This window comes from Microtus pennsylvanicus, chromosome 17, assembly GCF_037038515.1.
Source record: "Microtus pennsylvanicus isolate mMicPen1 chromosome 17, mMicPen1.hap1, whole genome shotgun sequence".
NCBI lineage: Eukaryota > Metazoa > Chordata > Mammalia > Rodentia > Cricetidae > Microtus > Microtus pennsylvanicus.
The window spans coordinates 34,497,622-34,523,185 of record NC_134595.1 but is presented as its reverse complement, the minus strand read 5'-3'; the positions used below and the strand labels follow the sequence as shown (position 1 = coordinate 34,523,185).

Sequence of the window (25,564 nt, the reverse complement as noted above, 5' to 3'; positions counted from 1 at the left end):
CTTGCTGTTGTTACTTGAAAAGTGTTTGGCATTCTTTGGAGTTGCTTTTTGAGCCTGTGGTACCATTATTCTACAAAGATAATTTACTTATAGTTCCTAATCTCGAAATACTTCCAGATGTGAAGTATAATATATTCATTATGGTAATTAATGTTACAGGCCTTTTTAAATATTCTGTGTAATGACAAGTATTTTTTTAAAAAAAATGAAGCAGCAATTATTTTAGCCATCTTTTTTGAATTAACTGAATTGATAAGTATGATTTTTATAAAAATAATTAGTAATGTTTGGGATAATATCAGCATTGTTGGCTTTGATGTTTGGTCCTTTATTGTAACTATCATAAAAATGACTTATTTGAAAATCTTAGTGTTTTAAGTCGTACTTATTACTTTGTACTTATTTATAGTGTTCATGATCGTAAATTTACTTTCTGGTAGTTTAAGCCAGTTTACAAAAAAATTATTTTATTTTCTCCATAGCAAAATGCATTGATCATTATACCAAACAGTGTGTAGAAAATGCAGATTTGCCTGAAGGAGAAAAAAAGCCAATTGATCAGAGATTGGAAGGCATTGTGAATAAAATGTTCCAGCGATGTCTCGATGATCACAAGTATAAGCAGGCGATTGGCATTGCTTTGGAGACCAGAAGACTAGATGTCTTTGAGAAGACTATACTGGAATCTGTAAGTAGATGTCATTTAGAGGTTGAGATTGATGGGAAATCAAGAGAACAAAGTATCCAAACACAAACTCTTTTTTTTGTTGTTGTTTTGTTTGTTTGGTTTGGTTTTTCAAGACAGGGTTTCTCTCTGTAGCACTGACTGTCCTGAAACCAGCCCTGTAGTCCAGGCTGGCCTTGAACTCACAGAGATCCACCAGCCTCTTCCTCCTGAGTCCTGGAATTAAAGGTGTGTGCAGCCACCTCCCAGCAGTATTTATTTTTTAGAATACTTGTTATTGATTCTCTGACAATCTCATGCATGTATGTAATGTATCTAAGTCATACCCATTCCAGCCTTCCTCTTCACATTCCTAGATGTCCCCCACCTCATGACCTCCTTTTTTTTCCCCATTGCACTTTATTTATTTGTTGTCTGTCTAGATAGAGCACACATGCATGCAGAGAAATCAGAAGACAATGAGAATTGGTTCTTTCCTTCCTCCACGTGGGCCTTGGGGATTGAGCTTAGATCAGTCTTGGCAACAAGCATCTTTACCTGCTAAGTCACCCAACTGACCTGTCCTTTTATAACTTATGGAGTCTCGTTATTGCTTCCTCCCGCTGACATGGCAGTCCACCAGTTGCCACACCTCCAAAGAAAATGATTTCTCTTCCCTGGTAACCATCGCTGTCAGTAGCTACTCTGCTAGCGCTAGAGTTTCTTGAGCCTCCCTCATCCACACTGGAATGTTGACTGGCTTGAGCCCATGCAGGTCTTGTCCAGGTGACCACGGCTGCAGTCAATTCCTGAGTTCAGTGGAATTCACATGTACTCAGGTCACATGTCTGGAAGACATATTTTGCAGTCTCCCTGTTCCTCCTCACCCTTCAACTCTAGTATTCTATATGTTTTCTGTTCTTCAGTGTTCCCTGAGCCTTGGAATGGTTATCTAGATGTCCTGTTTAGAGCTGAACACCAGTGATTCATTCTCAGCACTTTGACTAACCCTGAGTCTCTATGTTAATCACTGCCCACTGCAGAAAGAAACCTTTCTGACCAAAGTTGACAGCCCCACTAACCTGTGGCTATAAACATAAATATTTAGAAGGTATCTGACAACATATCCATTGACGAAAACAAGAGCATCAAACAAAGGCCTGTGTCAGTCAGAGATGGAGATAGCTCTATCACATTGTGCTTTGTGGCCTTTGAGTGAATGTGGGCAGCAAGTCACAGGGGCATTAGCAGCAAAGTAGGAGAAGGTAGTTACAAAGCAAAGCATTGCACAGCCAGGTTTTTATAATTTTTATTATATGATCATTATAGCATACTATGTTCACATAGTGACATCCTGATTGATCATTAAGTAGTATTGAATTATTTTTACTCCTTTTTTGTGTTTTTGTTTTATTTAATATCTCTTTGGGTTTTATAGCTTTTCTGAAACAGGATCACATGTAGGCCAGTTTGGCCTCAAATTTGAATTCCTGATCCTTCTCCCTATATCACCCAAGGTGTAGATCATGGATGTATATCACTGTGCCTGGTTTTTTATTCTATTTTTTTTCATAAAGATATAGAAATATGTAATTATTCTTAGGATTCCTCCAAGCCACATGTGTGGTGTATGCCTTTAATTCCAGCACTTGGATGTAAAGACAGGAGGGTTGACTACACAGTGAGGTGCTCTGGGAAAGCCAAAGGCTGGGAAGGGACCTCAGTGGGAGAGTGCTTTTCTTGACTTTGATACCTTTTATCAAAAAAACAAACCTCTGAGCTGGTTTAAGTTTTCTAGTTTCAATCATTGGCTGTTCTAAACACAAAATAAATAAATTAAACAGTGATCTCTTAAATGTACATAATGCTTCAGTAACTAGATAATATGTCTTTAAATTATGTCTTTCAGAATGATGTCCCAGGAATGCTAGCTTACAGCCTCAAGCTCTGCATGTCTTTAATGCAGAATAAACAGTTTCGGAATAAAGTATTGAGAGTCCTGGTTAAGATCTACATGAACTTGGAAAAGCCCGATTTCATCAATGTTTGTCAGGTACTTACTCTGATCACCTTACTCCATGCGAACCTGAGCGCTGCACCACTGTGTGGTACAGCATAGTCGCTGTTTTGTTACCCTGAGTGGCTATGGCTTCATACAGGTCATTACACATCTTGTGAGGATAAGATAGCATGATTTATGTTCCTTTTTACTACTAAGTGAATTCTCATAACACTTAAAAATAATTTTTCTACAGAGTATTCTTTGTATTCATGTATATTCTTTATTTAGTTTAATATAATGTATGGGCTCGTTACTCAAAATACAACATTGGATATATTTTATCTCTCTCTGTACCGCTTAAATTTTTCAAGTAGCGTAGAAAATATATGAAATGAAGCCTGATTTCCCCCCCTTCTCTTCTTGGAGGCCTTTCCCTAAAGATCATTAATGGTAGATGTTTTCCACAATTTATTGCACATTTAGATCTACTAAATCTCTGCTCAGTGTCTCTTCAGCTTTCAGTGACAGAAGATATGCATGGTTTGCTTTTAAGCAATTTGATACACTGTATATACTTTTGTATACTGATTAAGAGTATAGTATTTCATATTCATTGTAATGAATACAATTTTATATATATATATATATATATATATACACACTTATATGTGGGGGAGTACATACATATATGTCCCCTTTAAAAATGATTCAGAATGCAATTTGAGACAGAAAATACCAGGATAAAAAATGACCACATTGAAATTACTCCAAGTCAACACAGGGTTTTAAGTTGATTTTTTTTTTTATGTTACCCAAAGTCAGTTTAATATTTAACATTGTATTTCTTTTTACTTTTCTTTGATTTTTTTTTTTTTTTTTGATTTTTCGAGACAGGGTTTCTCTGCGGCTTTGGAGCCTGTCCTGGAACTAACTCTGCAGACCAGGCTGGTCTCGAACTCACAGAGATCCGCCTGCCTCTGCCTCCCGAGTGCTGGGATTAAAGGCGTGCGCCACCACTGCCCGGCTCTTTGATGTTTTTGAAGTTCTGTTCTAAATTATTATTTTTTTTTAATGCTCATATATAATATTTCTCTGCCCCTTTCTTCTGGTTCAACTTCTTTTCTTATAGACAATTGTATTCTTTTAGGTATTTTACTCCCTTTGGTAATGTTTAATGACTTACTGTGGCTATTCAGTACATTAACTCTGCCTTACTTAAGCACTGCTTGCTAGTCACTTCCTTTGTTTCCATTAATTCTTGTTCTTAGTTTATAATAATTTTGACTATTTTTTTTCTTGAAAGTGAGTAGCTTGCTACTTATGAGGGGATAAAATCTAAGCTGAGTTTTTAAAAAATTAAACTGAATTATTGAAAGGTTAGTTTTGTTTAAACACATGGAAGATTTTTAACGGAAGTAAAAGAAATGCTTTAAAATGATAAGTTTGATTACTCTTTTTTTTTAAATATTTATTTATTTATTATGTATACAATATTCTGTCTGTGTGTATATCTGCAGGCCAGAAGAGGGCACCAGACCTCATTACAGATGGTTGTGAGCCACCATGTGGTTGCTGGGAATTGAACTCAGGACCTTTGGAAGAGCAGGCAATGCTCTTAACCACTTGAGCCATCTCTCCAGCCCCCTGATTACTCTTATTCTAGCACAGACAGTACAATATGTGTTAAATGATTGATTCTCAACATTTTATGGCAATAGAGAAAGTATAGGTTAAAAAGTACTGGATGTAAATTATGGCCAGGCAGTGGTGGTACACGTCTTTAGTCCCAGCACTCAGGAGGCAGAGGCAGGCGGGTCTTGAGTTTAAGGCTAACCTGGTCTACAAAGTTCCAGGACAGCCATAGCTACACAAAGGAACTGTGTCCAAAAAAAAAAAAACAAATAAATAAATAAGTAGACAAGTACATGAATAAATTATGGATGTGATTAAAAGAAGTGAAGATTGCTGGGTGCAGTAGTACACACCTTTAGTCCCAGTACTCAGGAGGCAGAGGCAAGCAGATACTCTGAGCTATAGGCTAGCCTGGTCTACATACATAGCAAGTTCCAGACCAACCAGTCAACTTAATCAGGGATACACAATGAGATCCTGTCTTTAAAAAGAGAGAGAGAGTAGTTTGAGATGTGGATCTTCTGGCGGCCAGGGAACTTGAACTTGGCTCTACGAAGAGCCTCAATCACATGTTCCTTATTCTGCAGCTTAGTGCAGATGGACATGATGACCTAGCCAATGTGAACCCTGGCCACTGTGCCCTGGGCTTCCCAAAGGCACCACGCATGCCTGTCCGGAGCCTGTCAGCCCCAGCACAGGACAGCATCTTGTTGATTCGGTGACATGAAAGGGGTGAAGCCTCACTCGAATATGAAAGCCATTTGAATGTAATTGGCCCCCATAATCTCATAAGGAGTAGCACTGTTAAAAGGTGTGGCTTTGTTGGAGGAAGTGTGTCACTGGGCTGTGCGGTTTCCTGTGCTCAGGGTACTGCCCATGTTTCAGTGGACTTCCTGTTGCCTGCAAGATGTAGGACTTTCAACTCCTCCATCACCACAGATGCCTGCATGCTTCCACGCATCTCACAATGATAATAATACACTGAGCCTTTGAAACTGTACACAAGCTCCTTCAATTAAATGTTTTCGTTATTAAAAGAGAGAGAGAGAGAAATTGATTCTGCAACTGATACTGAATACTATTAGCCACAAGGCACAATATTAGAACTGTGAATGTGATTTTTAGGAACCATTTACTTAGTGTTGGGTTCTGAAATGGAATGCTAGACTGGATAAGTCTGTTCCAGTTTGTATTGTGAACTGTGTCATGCTAAGTACCTGTATATGAAGTTTTCAGTTGCTTATTCTTTATCTCCATTTCAGTGCTTAATTTTCTTAGATGATCCTCAGGCCGTGAGTGATATCTTAGAAAAGCTGGTAAAGGAAGACAACCTGCTGATGGCCTATCAGATTTGTTTTGATTTGTATGAAAGTGCTAGCCAGCAGTTTTTGTCATCTGTAATCCAGAATCTTCGAACTGTTGGTACCCCCATTGCTTCTGTGCCTGGATCTACTAATACGGGTACTGTGCCAGGATCAGAGAAAGACAGGTATAAGTATCTTCTTCATTACCGTTAACTGCACAAAAGATTTTTTTTTAATCTGGGGACTACATAAAATATTCACGGGTAGTATATTTTTAAGGATAAATAAGTTTAACTATTAGCTTTTATAGATTGTAAGGTCTTATGGTATTGCACTATAATAGGCAAAATAAGGACAACCAAAGTGAATCCTTCTAAAAAGAAATAGAAAGGATTAGGTGGTAGGGCAAGCATGTGAGATAATATGTCGCTACTTTATTGTATTAAAATATGTGGGATGGATGGGCCAAGATGATGATCTCAGATCCATTTGAGATAGAAATTTAGAAAGAAATGTTCTGGGCTTTGCACTTCTATTAAAGCCAAATAAATAATGCCTTAGATTCATACAATATGCACTTTCCCCTGCATATCCTTATACATTTGGACCAGCTCTTTAAAATGTTTATATCTTGACTGTTCCAGCATATTTTTCTCCCATAACTGTCTGTTTAGCAGTAAGAGTCATTGTTTTGAAACCTATTAAGATCTTGCTTCCCTCTGTTAATGCCTTCCTCATACATTTCAAACAAAATTCTGTATATAGGAAGTATCCTTTGAGGCTCCACAGTTATATCCACAAGCTCTGCATTGGCCGGTTAGACTGACTGACTGGGGAGGGGCAATCCCTAGACAATACAGTATAGTCACTACTTAGATAGTATACTAGGGTTCTTGCAAACTTGACACAAGCTAGAGTCATCTGAAAAGAGGGAATCTCCATTGAGATTTCCTCCATCAGATTGCCTGTAGGTAAATCTATGGGGCAATTACTTGGTTGATGATAGATGTGGGAGAGACCCAGTCTACTGTGGTTATTTCTACCCCTGTGCAAGGGGCCCTGGGTTGTATAAAAGAGCGAGCTGAGCAAACCATAGGAACATCCAGTAAGCAGTGTTCCTCCATGGCCTCTGCTTTAGTTCTGCTTTGATTACTGCCGTGACTTCCTTTCTTGACTTCCCCCATGATGAACTGAAATTGGAACATTGAAGCCAAGTGAACCCTTTTCTTTGGTCATGGTGTTTATTAAAGCAATAGAAAACAAACTACTGGATGGGTGGTGGTGGTGCACACCTTTAATCCCAGGCTGGTCTCTGTGAGTTCAAGGTCAACCTGGTCTACAGAGTGAGTTCCTTTACAGGCTCTAAAGCTACACAGAGAAACCCTGTCTCGAGGGAAAAAAAAAAAGAGGGAGAGAGGGAGGGAGGGAGGGAAGGAAGGAAGGAAGGAAGGAAGGAAGGAAGGAAGGAAGGAAGGAAGGAAGGAATGAATTGGTATTGCTGTGAAGTACCTGACCATGTTGTTTTGGAGAGGACTGTTACGTAATTGAAGTTTTGGTGTGAGGAGCCATTGAATGCTTAGAACTTAATAGGTTGTTCTGTGAATGCTTGAAAGATTTTTTTTTCCTCTTTCCCATTGATCTATTTGTTTTTTCTTATGAAGTACTACCTTTATTACTACTAAGACTTATGTCTTCAAATCAGATAATATAGGATGTTTTTATCCTAGTGCTGGGGGTCCTTGTAAATTCCACACAAACACTATACCACTGAGATACATCTCAGGCCCCCCGCCCCCCAGTTTGATTCTCTTTTTCATTGTGGCTATTGTAGATCTGTTGCATTGCTGTGGGGATTTTGACTGGGATTGTGTTGACTCTCTTCACTGAACTCCATAATACTGAACCTGTAACCCTGGCAATATTTAGCCCATAATCGATGAACATGGTACTTTTTGTCACTTACTTACATTATTTTTACTTTTTCTCAGTGGCATGTTATAGATACTATGAAAGTGTTCTTTGCATTTTTCTTAAATTTTTCATATTTTTTAAATTTTTTTTTATGTGCATTGGTGTGTTTTGTTTTGTTTTACCATAGGTGTCAGGTCCCCTGAAACTGGAGTTACAGACAGGTTTGAGTCACTATGTGTGTACTGGGAATTGAACATGGGTCCTCTGGAAGAGCAGTCAGTGCTCTTAATCCATGAGCCATCTCTCCAGCCCCAAGTCTTTCTATTCTTAAGTGTATTTTATAGTTTTTGATGCTATTATGGAGTATTTTAAATTTTACTTCCAGTTTTTTGTTGCTACTGTATGGAAATACTCATTTTTATGTATTAACTTTGAATTCTGTAATCTTGCTAAATCACTTTTTAGTTTTAGAAAAATTTAAAATCAGAACCTTCTATAGAATTCTCTACATAGGAATTATGCATCTGCCAATAGAGACCATTTTACTTCTCCCTTTCACTCTTCTACCCGCCCCTTTTTTTCTACACTGGCTAGAATTCCAGTTGCATTTAGAATAGCAGTAATGAAAGTAAATATCCTTTGTTCCTGATGTTAGGGGAATAGCATTTAGTTTCATTTGCTGCCCCACTCATATTTACACCTGTTTATTAAAAAAAAATTAACTTTATTTAATTTTATGTATATAATATTCTGTGTACATGTATCCCTGCAGGCCAGAAGAGGGCACCAGACCTCATTACAGATGGTTGTGAGCCACCATGTGGTTGCTGGGAATTGAACTCAACCTATAGTAGAACAGCCAGTGCTCTTAACTGCACAGCCATCTCTCCAGCCCTTGAAATGTCTTCTTTTTGTGGGGAGGGTGTTTTCAGGACAGGTTTCTTTGTAACCTTGGCTGTCCTGGAACTTGCTCTGTAAACCAGGCTTGTGTCAAACTCAAAGAAACTCCCTTTCTTTTTAAAGAAAGAGTCTCACTGTATAACCGTAGCTAATCTACAACACATTATGCAGACCAGGTCGACCTCTGGCTAGTTTACAGCGCATTGTGTAGACCAGGCTGGCCTCTAGCTAGTCTACAACGCATTGTGTAGACCAGGCTGGCCTCAGATTCATAGAGTTCCACCTGTCTCTGCTTCCTTAATGCTGGAATTAAAGGCATGTACCACCATACCTATAAAATGTCCATTACTTGAAATAAATTTTCTCATATTGTATAGAATTTTACTTTAGTCACTTTCTGTGATTTATTTTTAAAACTAGCCTTCTAAAACTTTTACAGAGGTGGCTTGTTAAAGGTCATTTTTCCAATTTCAGTGTTCCCTAAAACTTCTCCTGTGTTAATGTTTCCTCTGCCCACTGTTCTCTCTCCAACATTGTGATTGACCCAGATTACATGTTGGCTGTTTAGTTTAAAGTTGTGGGGTCCCAGATAGTTTACACTTTTAGCTATGGGTGGTTCATCTTCACCTGACTATTTTGGGAATGGACAAGATACTTTTTTTGTCCCCGTTTTTGTTGTGTTTATTATTCACAAAGTTTGCTAACCTGGATTCATTTTCTGTTTGTTTTAAAGAGTTTATTTAGGGGAGATTCAGTATCTGTTTTCTCCATCTTAGCGGTACAAGAATCTTAATTCTTAATGAATAATACCCACAAAGTGAATATATTTTCTTGTAAAATGTTTTGGACATAGTTCAAATCTACAATATAACTAAATTGCCTGCACCTTCTATTTTAAGAGATTTATTGAAATGCTGATTGTTGGCTTTCTTCATTTTAGTGACTCTATGGAAACAGAGGAGAAGACAGGCAGTGCAGTGGTAGGAAAGACACCGGATACGGTGAGTGGACTGCTCAAAGTATTCTTGAAGGGCCTTTTCTTCTTTTTTGAGAGGGAGGAAGGAGGAGCGGGGTGACAGCAGAGCGGACTGTCAATGTGTTGTCCTGGCTGAAACTGACTGTAATAGATCAGACTAGAGCGCTGCCTGACAAGTGTTGGGGTTAATGGTGTTCATTACCATGACCAGCATATTTTTTAAAATACATGATATATATTTGAGTTATTGAAAGCTTTTTGTGTTTTCTATAAAAAGTAGTTTTAAAAATTCATCTAGAGGACCCAGGTTCAATTCCAACACCTACATTGTGGTTTACAACTGTACATAATTCTAGTTCTAGAGACCCTATGCCCGTTTCTAGTCTTCATAGGCAGGCACCTGGCATTCGAGTGATGCACAGCCAATCCATGAAGGCAAATACCCATACACATGAAATAAAAATAAATGGGGCTGGGGAGATAACTACATGGTGGTTCACAACCATATATATTAAGATCTGGTGCCCTCTTCTGGCCTGCAGGCAGAACATTGTATAGATAATAAAGAAGTAAATCTTTAGAAAAAATAAATAAAAGTAAGCAAGTCTTTAAAAATAAATAAAAGTACCGGGCAGTGGTGGTACACGCCTTTAATCCCAGCACTTGGGAGGTTGAGGCAGGCAGATCTCTGAGTTCAAGGCCAGCCTGGTCTACAGGTCCAGGACAGTTAGGGCGGCACAGAGAAACCCTGTCTCAAAAATATGGATGGATGGATGGATGGATGGATGGATGGATGGTAGATAGACAGACAAACAGACAGAAGCTACCATGAGGGTCTGGCCTGGGAGGTAGCCTAGCAGTTAGAAGTGCATGCTGCTCTTTCAGAGGGCCTTAGTTGAGTTCCCAGCACCCATGTTGGGAGGCTCACAGCCACCTGTAGCTCCCATCTCTGATTCTTCTGACTTCTGAGGCCACCTACACACACATAGCATAATTCACACAGACACAGACATATACAAATAACTAAAAATTATAAATCCTGGTTTAAAAAACTACCTTGATAAATTGCATTCTTCTTTTGAATTTGTAGTCTACCTATCTAAGTGGAATGTGATTAAAAAAGGAAATTGTGTTTCTTCCAAACATTGATAGTTGAATTTTCTAGATCTTATTAAAATATGAGGGAAGAAGGGCATGGGAGGGTATGAGTTATATGAGTCCTGTGTGTGTGTGTGTGTGTGTGTGTGTGTGTGTGTGTGTGTGTGTGTGTGTGTGTAATTGCTTTCTGGTTTAAGGCTGATGAAATAAGATTGGCTTAGTGAATTTCACTAATATTTGGATTTTCGTTCTTTTTTGTTTTTGTAGAGTCCAGAGCCCAAGGACCAGACACTGAAAATGATTAAAATTTTAAGTGGTGAAATGGCTATTGAATTACACCTGCAGTTTCTCATACGAAATAACAACACAGACCTCATGATCCTGAAAAACACAAAGGTAGACATTGTCCATAATGGAACATTCTTTAATACCTTGTTGAAGCCTTTGTTTTATTTTCTATAATCAAGAAAATATTAACTTTTTGTAAAAATAACAATGAATGTGGCTAAACTCAAAAAAAGCTACGGAACATGTGTGAATGTGTCCCTGGATTCGCTCCCCGCACCAGAAAAGACCAGTGAGTGGGGAAAGCGCTCACTTTCTGGAGGGAAGGGAATGAACAAAGAATGAGTTCCTGTTTTGTGCTAGTCTCTTGTTGGGAGGTGTGGTGAGTTTTTTTGTTTCATTCTTAAAACATTTTTATCTTTTTGTATTCACATAACAGTTGGCCAAAAAAAAAAAAAAAACAGTGACTATGATAGCATGATCAAGACTTTGCTGTTGCATTATTGAGATACTGATCCTAACAGATTTTAATTTTTGAATAGGTGTGATTGCTATTTCGTTCAGAAGTTTTCTAAAGGGCTTGAGTGATAGCTCAGTTGGTAAATGTTTAGTTGTTTTTCAAAACAAGACATGAGGTCAGTACCAGGAACCCACAAAAAAATGGCAGGTGTGATGGGGAGTCAGGTGAATTGGTTGAACTCCAGAGAAACCCTGACTCAGAAAGCAAGGTGGTTAGCTCCTGAGGAATGACGCCTGAGCTGACACGTGCTCCCTCATGAACACTCACATACGTGCACACATGGTGTTCTCAAGGCAAGTAGCTCATCTGTTATTGTTCTGCCCACTGCTCTCTTTACAGTGTACTAAATAAACTTTTCTTTCTTGGGAGTAAAAAGTTTTCATATTAAATGATAAATAGCATTAAAAAAAATCTTTTTTCTTACTTAGTATCCCTTCCCAGAGACATTTGTTCTTTTCTTACAGCCATGTACTGTTCAGTAGCTAAACAGTGTTTTATTTAATCATCTGTAAGGTGCCTTTTGAAACCTTAAGTTCATGTTTACAAATGACAAAAAGATACAGACTCGCATAATTTGTAAATAGGTTAGGGCTTAGGAGGTAGTTCAGGAGTAGTGTGATTGTCTGAAGTGTAAAAAGCCTTGGGCTCTATCCCCAGCGCTATAACTACATTTCTACATTGATGTATTTATAATTTATAATTGATGTATTTATAATTTGGTGACTGCCAGAAGTGTAGGCCAGAAGAGTTATAGCATTGCTACTTAAGTTAGCCCAGTACCTTGGACCCCTTAGGCAAGATGCTAAAGAGAAACAGAAATTTCTGAGTAGTTAACTGAATAGTTAAGCTATTCAGGAGAAGAGTAGGAAATCTGTAATTCACACTTTAAATCTGTGATTAAAAAAAATATGATTAAGCCAGGTGTTGTAATACAGACTTAGAATTAATAGACTTAAGAGGAGAAAGCAGAAATCTCAGGATTTCAAGCAAGTTCGGGCCTGCTTGGACTATTTGAAACCCTGTCCCATAAAACAAACAAAATATGATCATGACCTTAAGTTCATAATAATACCACAAATAATACTATTTGATTGTCTTGTTTTTCCAGGCTAGCTATGTAATCCTTTTCTAAAGAAATATCCCCAGATTAATTATTTTTGTTTTTGTTTTTTTTATGAGACAGGGTTTCTCTGTAGCTTTGGAGCCTGTCCTGGAACTTGCTCTGTGGACCAGGCTGAGCTTGAACTCACAAGAGATCTGCCTGTCTCCGCCTCCCGAATGCTGGGATTAAAGGCATGTGCCACCACTGCCCAGCTCCCAGAATCATATTTTAAATCTCATTTCAATTGTTTTCCAATTTTGCTGCAAAATACGGCTTCTGAATGTGTGTGAGCTTATGTATGTATAAATACTTTGCCAGTGATAAAGAAGTGTGTACTTGTTTTTGTAGGATGCAGTACGAAATTCTGTATGTCATACAGCAACTGTAATAGCAAACTCATTCATGCACTGTGGTACTACCAGTGACCAGTTTCTTAGGTAAATATGCCTGGAGAATTCCATTGTGGTGGATTTTTTTTTTTGAAATAAGTTATCTGTATTCCTGTGTCTGGGGGTAGAGTAGGTATGTACAGTTGTGTTTGGAAGCCAGAGGAGGGTGTCAAATCCCCTGGAGCTGAAGTTACAGGAGGTTGTGAGCCATTGACTTGGGTGCTGGGAACTGAACTTGGGTTCTCTTGAAAGAATAGTACATGTTCTAAACCACTAAGATGTCTCTCCAGCCCACCAAGTGGTTTGTAACTGAGATTACAATGATAGTACTTCTTACTATACTTTGAGTAGTCTTGAATTTTAAGTATGTTTGTTTGTTACATATATTGTTTTACATTTACTCATTTAAAAATAAAATTAATTTTATTAGTTGCTATGGTAACTTGAAGGAAAAATTCATTTAAATTATATTTATAGATATATGATTTTCCTTTTCAAAGTAGAATTATATATCATCCATTTTAAGAATCTTCAGAGCTGGGCATTGATGGTGCATGCCTTTAGTCACAGCACTGGGGAGGTAGAGGCAGGAGAATCTCTGTGAGTTCCAGGACAACCAGGGCTATGCAGAGAAGCCTCTCTCAAAAAACAAGCAAGCAAAAAAACTTCAAAATATTAACACATACGTGTAATAACAGCATTTGGGAGGCTGAGGCAGGAGGATCACTGGTTGAAGACCAGTGTGGGCTACAATGCTAGACTCTTTCTCAGAAAGGGAACCGCTTACGTAGGACAGTCAGTATTAATAATTAATGCTCTGCTTGCTTTGTTCTGTACAGAGATAACTTGGAATGGTTGGCCAGAGCCACTAACTGGGCCAAATTCACTGCGACTGCCAGCTTGGGTGTAATACATAAGGTAATATATTTTATTCATTGTGACTAGCTATCAGAGAAGAAGCCATTTTTCTGGGACTAAGAAGCGTAAATTTATTGTAATTCATCAACAGGTATATGTTGTCAGCTTAGCTCAATCCTCAGACAGGGAAAGATACAGTAAAGAAGGCACTAAAATAAGTGTATTCCAACAGAAATCCTTTTCCTCTGATGACTAAGCCATTTTGCAACGGTTTGTCTTGGTTTAGCTTAGTTTCTGTTGCTGAGACTGTGGCCACTGCAACTGTTCTAAAGAAAACATTTGATGGGATGACTTCCGGTTTAGTTCATTATCATCATGGTGGGACATGGTGCCTGAGAAGTCCACAGGCAACAGGCAGTGGACTGAACTATGTGTAGGAAACCTCAGAGCACACCTCCACAGTGACACACTTGCTCCAACAAGGCCACACCTCCTAATAGTGCCACTCCCTATGAGTTATGGGGGGCCAGTTACATTCAAACTACCACACAGTTCAATTGAAATGTTGTATAGTCTAAATTAATTTGAAGAAACATTGTAAAACAAAGTAAAAAGTAGATCTAGCCACCATGTTTTGTAATCAGGGTGTACCTAGTTCTCTTAAAGACTCATATTTGAATAATGGAGTTGTTTGGATGACAGCATATTCTGTTACCAGCATCAGCAAAGGGACATTCTGTGGAGATGATGGTGCATCTGTGTTCCTCTACCTTTTTCTTATCTCTTTGTGACAGGGCCATGAGAAGGAAGCATTACAGTTGATGGCAACATACCTTCCTAAGGATACTTCTCCAGGATCAGCCTATCAGGAAGGTGGAGGTCTCTATGCTTTGGGTCTCATTCATGCCAATCATGGTGGAGACATAATTGACTATCTCCTTAATCAGCTCAAGAATGCCAGCAATGATGTAAGTATTAGAATGAAAAACCAAATTTCTATTATTTGAGAATCTAGGACAGTGGTTCTCAACCTGTGTATGTTGCAACCCCTTTGGGGAATCAAACCACCCATTCACAGGGGTCATATATCAGATATTCGGTATACCAGATATTTACATTACAATTCATAATAGCAGCAAAATTGCAGTTATGAAGTAGCAATGAAATAATTTTGTGCTTAGGGGTCCTCACAACATGAGGAACTGTGTTAATGGGTCACAGCATTAGGAAGGTTGAGAACCACTAATCAGATTATTATATTTGTTTAATATTTCAGTGGATAGTGTAGTTGTTTTTTTCTTTTCTTTTTTTACTCTTTGGGGGCCCACTGCCCAGCTCCCAAATAATCACATAGAGATTTATACTTACTTATAAATGCTCAGCCTTGTCTTGACTTATTTCTAGCCAGCTTTTCTTAAATTTAGTTAATCCTGTTTACCTTTTGCCTCTGGGCTTTCACCCTTTTCTATTTTTATATACCTTTTCTTTCCTTTTTGTGTAATATATTACTCTTTTGGCTCTTTGAGGGGGCCCACCACCCACCTCCCAAATAAATCACACACACCAGTAGCTTATTATTACTCAAGAATGCCCAGCCTTAGTTTGGCTTGTTTCTAACCAGCTTTCCTTAACTTAAATTATCCTATCTACTTTTGCTCTGGGCTTTTTCTCTTTCTTAGTTCTGTATGTTTTTCTTTCATTCTTACTCCGTGGCTGGCTGGGTGGCTGGCCCCTGACATCCTCCTCTCCTTGTTCTCTCATTGCCTCTTCCTTGGCTCTCCTTCTTCTATTTATACTCTCTGCCTTCCAGTCCCACCTATTCTTTCTTATTCTGTGCCTGACTGGGTGGCTGCTCCTCTCCTTTTTTTCTTGCTTCTCAGTCTTCTCTTCCTCATTTCTCCTCCTATTTATTCTCTTTGCCTGCCAGCCCCTCCTATCCTTTCTCCTACCTAGCTATTTATCATCAGTTTGTGGTTTTGGGTTTTTTTTTTTTTTGGTTTGGTTTGTTTGTTTTTTGGTTTTTTGTTTTGTTTTGTTTTGGGTTTTTTTTTTGGTTTTTTGAGACGTAGTTTCTCTGTAGCTTTGGAGCCTGTCCTGGAACTGGCTCTTGTAGACCAGGCTGACCTTGAACTCACAGAGATCTGCCTGCCTCTGCCTCCCAAGTGCTGGGATTAAAGGCCTGGCCCTTACCACCAGTTCTTTAGTAAACCAATCAGGTGTTTAGGTAGGCAAAGTTAACACAGCTTCACAGAGTTAAACAAATGCAACATAAAAGAATGAAACACATTTTAGCATCGTTAAACAAATATTAAACAGCATTAACAAAAACGAATGTAACACATCTTAAAATAATATTTCACAGCAGGAAATATTTCTTAGGATTTGATAATACCAAAAACAGTACTTTCCGTAGTAATTTGGTGAGGGGAGGTTATGTTAATACTGCTTTTTTTGTGGGGCGGGGGGTTCAGTTTTCTTGTGATAGGGTCTTGCTGTTTAGCCCAGATAGCCTTCCAACTCAGACATTCTCCTTCCTCAGCTTCCTGAGTGCCAGAATTACAGAGATGAGTCATCACATTCGCTTTTTTCCCTTTCTTCTTTTTTTAAGAGCTAAGTTTCTTTTCTTTTTAGGGAAGTTAAAATTGTGTTTTTATGTCCTTTAAGAACAGATGACATAAGCAAGACATACACAGTTCTAAGTATCCCGAAAATACACCATTGTCTCACTTACGGCTCTTGGAATGTTATTACTGTATTGATCCTACTTCTCACCTGGTTTAACCATGTCATTTTAAAGGAAATGCAGGGCTTCCAAAGTAGCATATACTCTGAGAAGTCAGAATTATTGCTTATTTTAATCATAAATAAGTTTTTTCAATGTTATTTATTTTTGAAAAAAAAATTAAGTAGTCCTGTTATTTTAAGTGACTCTGAAATGAGATGTTAGACTTTAGTTTTCAGGTTCAAGTGACTTTTTAGAAAGTTATTAGGATAATGGTTAAATGAACCAGAACACCTCAGCCTCAAATGTCTGTGGAAAAAAATGAACCAAGAACATGGCGTGTCTTGATTAACACTCCATGTATGTATGCACATCTTTACCTTACTTTCAGGTAGTTTATGGATAGACAGACACACACACACACAAAACACTAGTAATAGAGGCCTCTTCTGAATGAAGCAAGGAGTTCATAATCAGAAGTATCTTACGTAATTAATGAGAATATTGGTGAACCAGCTTTTTACTAAAAGCTGAGTAACTCTGGGTGACGCATTACATATAAATAGGAACTAATGGCGTTATGTCTTCAGGGACCTGTTGTCAGGATGAATAAACTTGAAACATTTTTGTCCTTGAATTTCTCTAGTTGAAAACATTAAAATTCTAGAGGTGGAATGCCCTATTGCCCTGGCTTCAGCAGCACAGTTAGGACAGGGTGTGATTTACCAAGGTCAGCCAGTGGAAAAGGAGTATTCCCAAAGAGTGCTGGAGTTCTGCCGCCAGTGAGCACAAACTGTATATTGCAATAAACAACCTGCAAAGCCTTTTTCAGATGAAGATGAGCTTTGTGCTCTTCCCTATCTCCCTGCTTGACAAATGTATTCAGTAGGTGCTTTCTCCTCAGTCCTTAGCATCTCCTGTACTGCCTCCTTCTCCAGAGGCCACAAACGTAATCAGATTTCACCTGCCTGCCTCCCGTTCTTTCACTGGTACTTGCCTCTAGTATTGTCTTTCTCATGTAAATTTATGGAGGTACTCTTATTTCTTTCTCTCATGCACTTCTCCAGTCACTGTGTGTACCAGCAGACATCATAACTAAAATTGCTGACGTTACCATGGAACTCCTGATTCTCTGATCTTTTTTACTGAGCCATCCTCTGTATGTTTCTCGTCAAAATATTTTTTGACAATTGAGAAGTAGAAGGATCAAACAATTCAAGATCATCCTTAGCTCCACAGTGAGTTTGAAACTAGCCTAGGTTATCACGCATGTGTACTTTAGAATTTAAGTTTGGATTTTAAGTACTGTGTTCTGAATTATTGGAACCAATGCTTTTTGCCCTAGATTGTTAGACATGGAGGCAGCCTGGGCCTTGGTTTGGCTGCAATGGGAACTGCTCGTCAAGATGTGTATGATTTGCTGAAAACAAACCTTTATCAGGATGATGCTGTGACAGGTAAACATTTGTTACTGATACAACAATCTTCATGATTAATAAAATTGTGGTTTTGTTTTTTGGGATTTTTTTTTTGTCTTTTATAGTCTTCTTTTAAAAACTGAAGATGAAGAAATTCTAGGTTTTGGGTTTTTTTGGTTTTTTGGGTTTTGTTGTTGTTGTTTTTTGTTTTGCAGTTGGCATTGCATTGGACAGGATGGAGAAGGCTAGTGTCCTAAAAATTTAGTGGGTTTCTCTTGCTGGGTGCAGATTTTGCTCGGTTAAGCGGGTTTATCTTAATACTTTTTTTCTAACATAGACTTTCTAAAGAGGTGTATGCAGAGTGCTCTGACAGAAGTAACTTGTGCAAATAGGAAGTTTTTAAAGAGAGCTGTTTGTGTCCTGAGAATATTCTATGGTGTTTGGTGATAATGTTTTAAAGCAAACAAACAAAAAAAGTTGCCATAATATCTCTTGACTTTATTACAAGATTTGATGCTGCATTTAAAAAGAAAAATAGCCATAAAAAGATGGCTCCCTTTTTTTAAAATTGCTGTTGGAGAAAGATGGCTCAGCAGTTAAGAGCTCATATTGATCTTACAGAGGTCCAGAGTTCAGCACCTACATCAGACAGCTCACAACTGCCTGTAATACCAGCTTTGGGGGATACAACACCCTCTGACCTTCTCAGACATATGCATATATGTACAAACACACATACATACAAATAAATAGATAATAATAAAAAGTTGGGTTTTTTTTTTTAAGGTGGCAAGGGCTGGGGCATAACTCGGTAGTTAAAAGCACTTGTCGCTCTTACAGAAGGCCTAGATTTAGTTCCCAGTACCCACATGGTGTCTTAGAACTGCTCATAACTCCAATTCTAGGAATTTTAATACTATCTTTTTACCTCTGCAGGCACCAGGCAGTATGTGGTTGTACATACATACATCCAGACAGAACACGCATAAATTAAACCTCGGGTTATTTTTAGTTCCTATCAGGAGGTTAGGCTAATGGTTGTTTTGATAATTGGTGCAAATAGGTGCTACTTCCAATTGGATATGTTTTTTTGGCTCTATAAACATTACTGTTGCTTGTTATTTTACTTCTTACTCCAGGGGAGGCAGCTGGCCTGGCCTTAGGATTGGTTATGTTAGGTTCTAAAAATGCCCAGGCTATTGAGGATATGGTTGGCTATGCACAAGAAACTCAGCATGAGAAGATTCTTCGTGGTCTAGCAGTTGGCATTGCATTAGTGATGTATGGAAGGATGGAAGAGGCTGATGCTCTCATTGAATCTCTGTGTCGTGATAAGGTGAGATCCTATTTGTTTTCTCCCCTACGTTCTCATTCTATAACCTTTTTGTATGCTTTAATAGTCCTCCCCACATCCCAAGACAGGTTTTTTGTTTTGTTTTTTGAGAGAGGTTTTCTCTGTGTAACAGACATGGCTGGCCTGGAACTCACTTTGTAGACCATGCTGGCCTTGAACCTGTCTCTGTTTCCCTGTTGCTGGGATTAAAGGCATGCATTGGTAGGAGACAGGGTTTCTTTGTATAGCCCTGGCTGTCTTGAAACTAGCTCTGTAGACTCAAAGATCCACCTGTCTCTGTTTCCTGTGTACTGGGATTAAAGACATGCACTTCCACTGCCTGGCTTAATAGTCCTTTAATAAGGTATAATGTTTATTATCCTTTCATCAGAAAACTGGCATTCTCTATACTTACTTGAGTAAAGATTTTCTGATATCTTATTTATATGTTGGTATTATGTGCAGAAGGTAGCAAGAGTTACACTCTTCTCTGTAATGCAATCAATACATTATTGTTTATTGGCTAGTTTACTAATTAATTTGATAATCTATTGGATTCCACATTTCTTCCATGTAGAACTCCATGCTCAAGAATAAGGAAAAAGCAAATTAGAATATGGTGATGGTACATGCCTTTAATTCTAACACTAGGGAGGCAAATTTGGTCTACAGAGTGAGATACAGGACAACCAGAGCTATACAGAGACACCCTGTCCTGAAAAAAGACAAAACAAAAACAAAAAATACACCAATTCTTCTTTTAATGAGGGTTTGTTTTCCCCATTCACTTTGCAAACTACTAATCACAAATGAATAGTTTTAAGTTTCATGGTTCGTATATTAAACTAGTCTGCCTGGGGTCTGTGCTACTAAATCTGAGGTGTTTGTTTTCAGAGGGGGATTCGCTGCATTGCCCAGGTTGTCCTGCAACAGCTGGACACAGACCTACCACCATCTGAGCCTCCCAGATAGTTGGGACTACAGGCTTGCTTCACAGTGCCCACCAATAGCCACTCTTGGAAGTAAGTTGAGGATTAATTGGAATTATTCTTTTTCAGGACCCAATTCTTCGAAGGTCTGGAATGTATACTGTAGCCATGGCTTATTGTGGCTCTGGTAACAACAAAGCTATTCGACGCTTGCTGCATGTTGCTGTAAGTACGCTGATATTTTTTAGGGGTAAAGTGGAAGGGCAAGTTTGCAGGTGGACAGTAGAGGTGTAGGCTGTCGATACTATATTATCATGTAAATGATCATCAGTGGTCTCAAGCTTAGATTCTCATTTATTGGACACAGTAATCCATAATTCAGTAGATTTTCAGAAATAAAATAGAATAGTACTATGTCAGCATGAATCGTCCTCAAAAACAGTCAAATATATTTTCTGAAAATCTACCCCAAGGAGCATTCTCATTTGTAAGAGACAAAATCATAAGAATGTGTAGTTATCCTAAAGTAGGCTGATTTAAAGACTGTCAAGAAACCATTTTTTCTAGCCAGTGCAATTAGCTTTAGGTACCACTCACTGGGAACATGCTCTGTTTCAAGAGATCTCCTGCACAGTATATCTGATACCTATGCTTGCCAACAACCTTTTCCACAGTCTTCTCAATCTAGACTATAGTTCATTAAGAATAATGTTTCCAGCCGGGCGGTGGTGGTGCACGCCTTTAATCCCAGCACTCGGGAGGCAGAGGCAGGCGGATCTCTGTGAGTTCGAGGCCAGCCTGGTCTACAAGAGCTAGTTCCAGGACAGGCACCAAAGCTACAGAGAAACCCTGTCTCAAAAAAAAAAAAAAAAAAAAAAAGAATAATGTTTCCAGCTCAAATAGCTTTCATTCCACGTTTAACTTGGTGGATTTCTGCCATCTTGACAATGGGGAAAGGGAGAACAGTATCACTTCCAATACAGAGAGGGTGTTTATCTCTACTAAGATATACTCTTGTCCTACTTTATTAGCATCTGTGCTTGATCATTATCTTTTTGTTTGGTGGTGGTTGTTGTTGTTGCTATTGTTGTTTGAGACAGGGTTTCATTGTGTAGCCCTGGCTGGCCTGGAACTCACTTTATAGACCAGGCTGGTCTCAAATTCAGAGATCCACCTGTGTCTGCCTCCTGCATGCTGGGGTTTAGACATATGCCACCACCATTTGGCAAACCTTTGTCCTACTTAAGTTCTATTGCTGTGAAGAGACACCGTGACCACAGCAACTCGAAAACATGTAGGGCTTGTTAGAGTTCCATTGTCATCATGGTGGCATATAAGCAGACATATGTTAGAGAAGTAGTTGAGAGTCCTGTTCTGTGGGCAGCAAGAAAAGAGTGTGACACTGGTTCTGGCTTGGGCTTCTGAAACCCCAAAGCCCACCTCCAGTGACATACTTCCTCCAACAAGACCATACTTCCCAATAGTGCCACTCCCTATGAGCCCTATGGGGGCCATTTTCATTCAAACCACAATAGTCAGCACAGTGTGTGTTATATCGTAAACATTTGTATTTTGGTGAATCTTTGTTGTAAGAAGGACTGCTTGTTCGTTTCCCGGCCACCCAGACTCCCGTAATAATCACACAGAAACTGTATTATTTAAATCACTGATTGGCCCATTAGCTCTAGCTTCTTATTGGCTAACACTTACATCTTAATTTAACCCATTTCTAGTAATCTGTGTATTGCCATGTGGCAGTATCTTACCGGGTAAAGTTCCATCTGGCTCTGGTGGGACTACATGACCTCTCTCTTACTCTGCCTCCTTTCTCCCAACATTCAGTTTAGTTTTCCCCCCACCTACTGTAGTTCTGCCTTATCATGGGCTCAAGACAGTTTCTTTATTAACCAATGATATTCACAGCATACAGAGAAGAATCCCACATCAGGTCTTGGGGCATATCATTTGGAAACATCAAAGGAATGCTTGAGTGTTCTTATGCCCACAAAAGCTACAATGCAACTGAATTAGTCTTAAGTGGTTCTAAACCATAACCTCACCAGGCCACAAAGGCATCTAACTAGGAAGCCTCAACGTGGAATTCTTTGATTTAGTTTTTCAAATTAAGAAAAGAGGGTTTTTTATTTTATTTTATTTTTTGAGAGATACTGGTTAGCCTTGAACATCATAAGAAGATAATTTTGATCTCAAACTCACAGAGATTTTTTTAATTTATTTACTGTATATATTTGAGGTATACTGTATATATTTGTTTTTATATACTTAGTAAAGAAAAAACTTATCAAAAATATTATTAAGGCCTAATTTACATTTGAGTGATGATGTTTATCTCAGTGTATTAATGGAGTGTGTATTATAATGTGTGTTACAATCATCTTAAATTTTCCCCCTAGGTAAGTGATGTTAATGATGATGTCAGGAGAGCAGCAGTAGAATCGCTTGGCTTCATTTTATTCAGGTAATAATTTTTAGCTTCAGATTCTGTTTGTATTCTATTTTTTACATAAAAGTTTAAATACCTGAATATATTGAAGTTCAGAGGAATGCCAGTAAGATTGCCTCTGTGTGTCTGAAAAAAAAAACATTGTGAATTTGAGAATTAAAATGACATTTTTCTGTTCAGTTTTCTGTAATATCTGCTTTTTTAATTTTTTTGTCTCTTATTATGGCTCATACATGTTCTAAATCCCAGTTTCAGCAGCAGGTGTCGCCTGTGAGCCATCTTTTGTTTGTAAACTCCTTTTACACCATGATAGTCCAGGTGGCGCTAGTGAGTCAAATGATGTATGTGCATGTTCTGTGTTACCCAGCCTGGTCCTGAACTTGGGCTCAAGAGGTTTTCCTGCCTCTGCTTCGTAAGTAGCAGAGGTTACAGGTGTATACCCTCTGTGTGGCTTAAAGGACCTTGATGAGTTGTCTTCCAGAATACCTTCTTGAAGAGGTAGGGGCTAGGAAGTGTTGAGTATCTTGCTTAAAACATTTTTATAGATGAAGAAAATTGAATGTGGTCAATTAGTTTAGGGAACAGGAGTTTAAAAGTAAGTTCTTTAAATTTTACTTCAATGCATTTTTTCCAAATATGAATTTTTAAAGATGAAAATAACTTAGAAATCAATAAATACTCTTTTACTTAGTTGTATATGTGTGTCTGTGGGCATGTGTGTGCCACCATGCACTTGTGAAAGTGAGAGGAAAAATGTGAGAGTCAATTCTCTTGTACCACATGGGTCCCAGAGATCAAACTACAGTCATCAGGCTTGGCAGCAAAGTGCCTTTCCCTACTAAGCCATCTTGTTGGCCTATATTAAATACATATTTTTTTTATACTGAGACTATTAAATTTCACAAAGTTTGCATTGTGGAGCTACATGATGAGCCTTAGATTCCAAATAGTCTCATGGTAAATCTAGCTTTCTCTCCCCCTTTGCTTTTGTCAGAGCTCTGTCTTCCTTGAAGAGGTTCTAATAGAATATTGTTCTCAGTTTCCTGGTTGCGTTTAATATTTGAGAAGTTTCTGTCTTGTTGTCTAAAATTCTTATGTTTCCTCATGTGACACCATTTACTTTCAAGTATTGTACTCTAGTTTTTTGGTTTTTTGTTCTTTTTTTAACTATGTGTTTTACCTGCATGTATGTATGTGCATCACATGTGTGCAGAAACCACAGAGGTCAGTACCGGGTATCAGATCTACTTAGAGTTGTGAGCCACTGATGTGGGTTCTGGGAGTGGATCCTAAGACCTTCTTCTGCAGAAGCAACACATGTTCTTAACTGCTGAGCCATCTCTCCAGAGCTCACTCTTTTGTCTTTCCCTTTCCTCTGATAGTCAGGGTTTGGTTTTTGAGCCAGGTTCTTGTTCCACTCACTATGACTGTGTAGCCCAGGCTGGCTTCCTAATCATCCTGCCTCAGCCTTCCAAGTGCTAGGATTACAGGTGTGTACCGTCATCTCTGATCTCTTAAAATAACCTTTCAGTCGTTTAGCTTAGACCATGTCTAAAGGATTTATTTCATCTTGATTTATAAAAACAAAAACAAACTCTTCAGATATGCTAATTGGAAAACATTTATTCTTTCTCAGTTGAAATGAAATTATCTTTGTGTATAATTCTCATCTGTATTATTCCCTTTCTTCACAAGATAGACCATGCATTTATACTATTTTCAGTCTTTCTCCAGATTTGGAAACTTATTCGCTTATAATGATTATGATGATCAGTGGCAAAGTAGGACTGGGGGTTGATCTCAGTGGTAGGGCAATATTCTGTCATCTGCAAGACCCTGAGTTTGGTCCCTAGCGCTGCATCAAAAGACAAAATCCAAAACCAAAGAAACAAAATAGAGGTTTTAAAAAGTTGATAGACATCATGGTTGTATATGCCTGTAATCCCACCTTCAGGAAGATCATAAGTGTAAGACTAACCTTGGCTACATATACTGAGACCTGCCATTTTTTAAAAAAATTGTCATAAAATAGAAATTTCAATTTAATAACAGTAAAATTTTGAAACTATGTTGTTCCTTTTCACAAATAATTGATAATAATGTTATATTTTAATCAATAGACTATCTGGAAATACTAGAATCATCTCACTAGCTATAGATAAACTCAAAGATACTTTAAGTAATAGCTGAAGCTAGTTTATAGATTCTGTTATTGTTTTTGTAGGTGTGCAGTAATGGAAACCTGCAAACAGTACAGAGCATGTTGGGCAGTGCTTTGGTAGTGTTACCGGTAACTACCAGTAACTGTGTTTAGAGTTTCTGAAACACCTGTATGTGCTTCCAGGTATATAAAATGTACAGCTTAGAGTATTATCAGTGTGATGCCTGACAGTAGCCACCTTAGGTTAGGGGAGTGGCTTTGCAATAAGACACTTGGCTTGGCTTTCATGAGGCCCTGGCTTTAATCTATAGCATCAGGAAGGGGAAGAAAACAATCTGTTTACTATGACAAGAATATAAATCGTAACATATGGCAGACTCATCAGATTATAACCTCAAACCAAAACAGAATAATTTTTTTTCTCTGTGTCTGACTTTTGTTGTTTTTTTTTTAAATCTATTTTGGGGGTAGGGAAGTATAAATTATTTTGATATTTGTTGTTATTTGTTTGTTTTTTTTTAACTGAACTATTATATCTGTATCCTGTTTTTTAAAAGTATTAAGACCACTAGGGGGAAGTGCATAGTGCTTTCATGATAAATTAATTAAAATTTGCCTGGCAGATGATTCAGAGCCCATACATATATGTCCATATTGGGGTCTGTACATCCATATTCTGGAAAAATTCTTCCTCTAGAGGAGTGTATGTCTGATTTACTTACACTGAGATTATCCATCCCGCACATTTTATAAGGTAATTATCCTAAACTCAATTGCCTAGGAAAGCTCAGTGATAGAGCAGGAGATCAAAGTATAAGTACAGCTCAGCTTTAGATGGCAAAGCCAAGACATGGGCTCATCTTCGTGGCCACCTCCTCCAGCCTAGATTTGTTTGC

The 25,564-nt window shown here is 38.3% G+C and overlaps 1 protein-coding gene across 2 annotated transcripts in view; it reads left to right on the top strand.

Moving 5' to 3' along the window:
- Nucleotides 1-25,564, top strand: part of Psmd1 (proteasome 26S subunit, non-ATPase 1) — a 78,242-nt gene that overhangs the window by 9,679 nt on the left and 42,999 nt on the right. The window contains exons 5-16 of one of the 2 annotated variants that reach the window (XM_075951128.1): nucleotides 483-688; nucleotides 2,574-2,717; nucleotides 5,561-5,787; nucleotides 9,354-9,414; nucleotides 10,755-10,883; nucleotides 12,743-12,831; nucleotides 13,623-13,701; nucleotides 14,436-14,609; nucleotides 17,709-17,820; nucleotides 18,921-19,117; nucleotides 20,173-20,268; nucleotides 22,458-22,522. In XM_075951128.1, coding sequence (XP_075807243.1) covers nucleotides 483-688; nucleotides 2,574-2,717; nucleotides 5,561-5,787; nucleotides 9,354-9,414; nucleotides 10,755-10,883; nucleotides 12,743-12,831; nucleotides 13,623-13,701; nucleotides 14,436-14,609; nucleotides 17,709-17,820; nucleotides 18,921-19,117; nucleotides 20,173-20,268; nucleotides 22,458-22,522 — 1,579 coding nt within the window. Of the gene's footprint in view, nucleotides 1-482; nucleotides 689-2,573; nucleotides 2,718-5,560; nucleotides 5,794-9,353; nucleotides 9,415-10,754; nucleotides 10,884-12,742; nucleotides 12,832-13,622; nucleotides 13,702-14,435; nucleotides 14,610-17,708; nucleotides 17,821-18,920; nucleotides 19,118-20,172; nucleotides 20,269-22,457; nucleotides 22,523-25,564 lie in introns of both variants that reach the window. The other variant, XM_075951127.1, reaches the window with a different exon arrangement.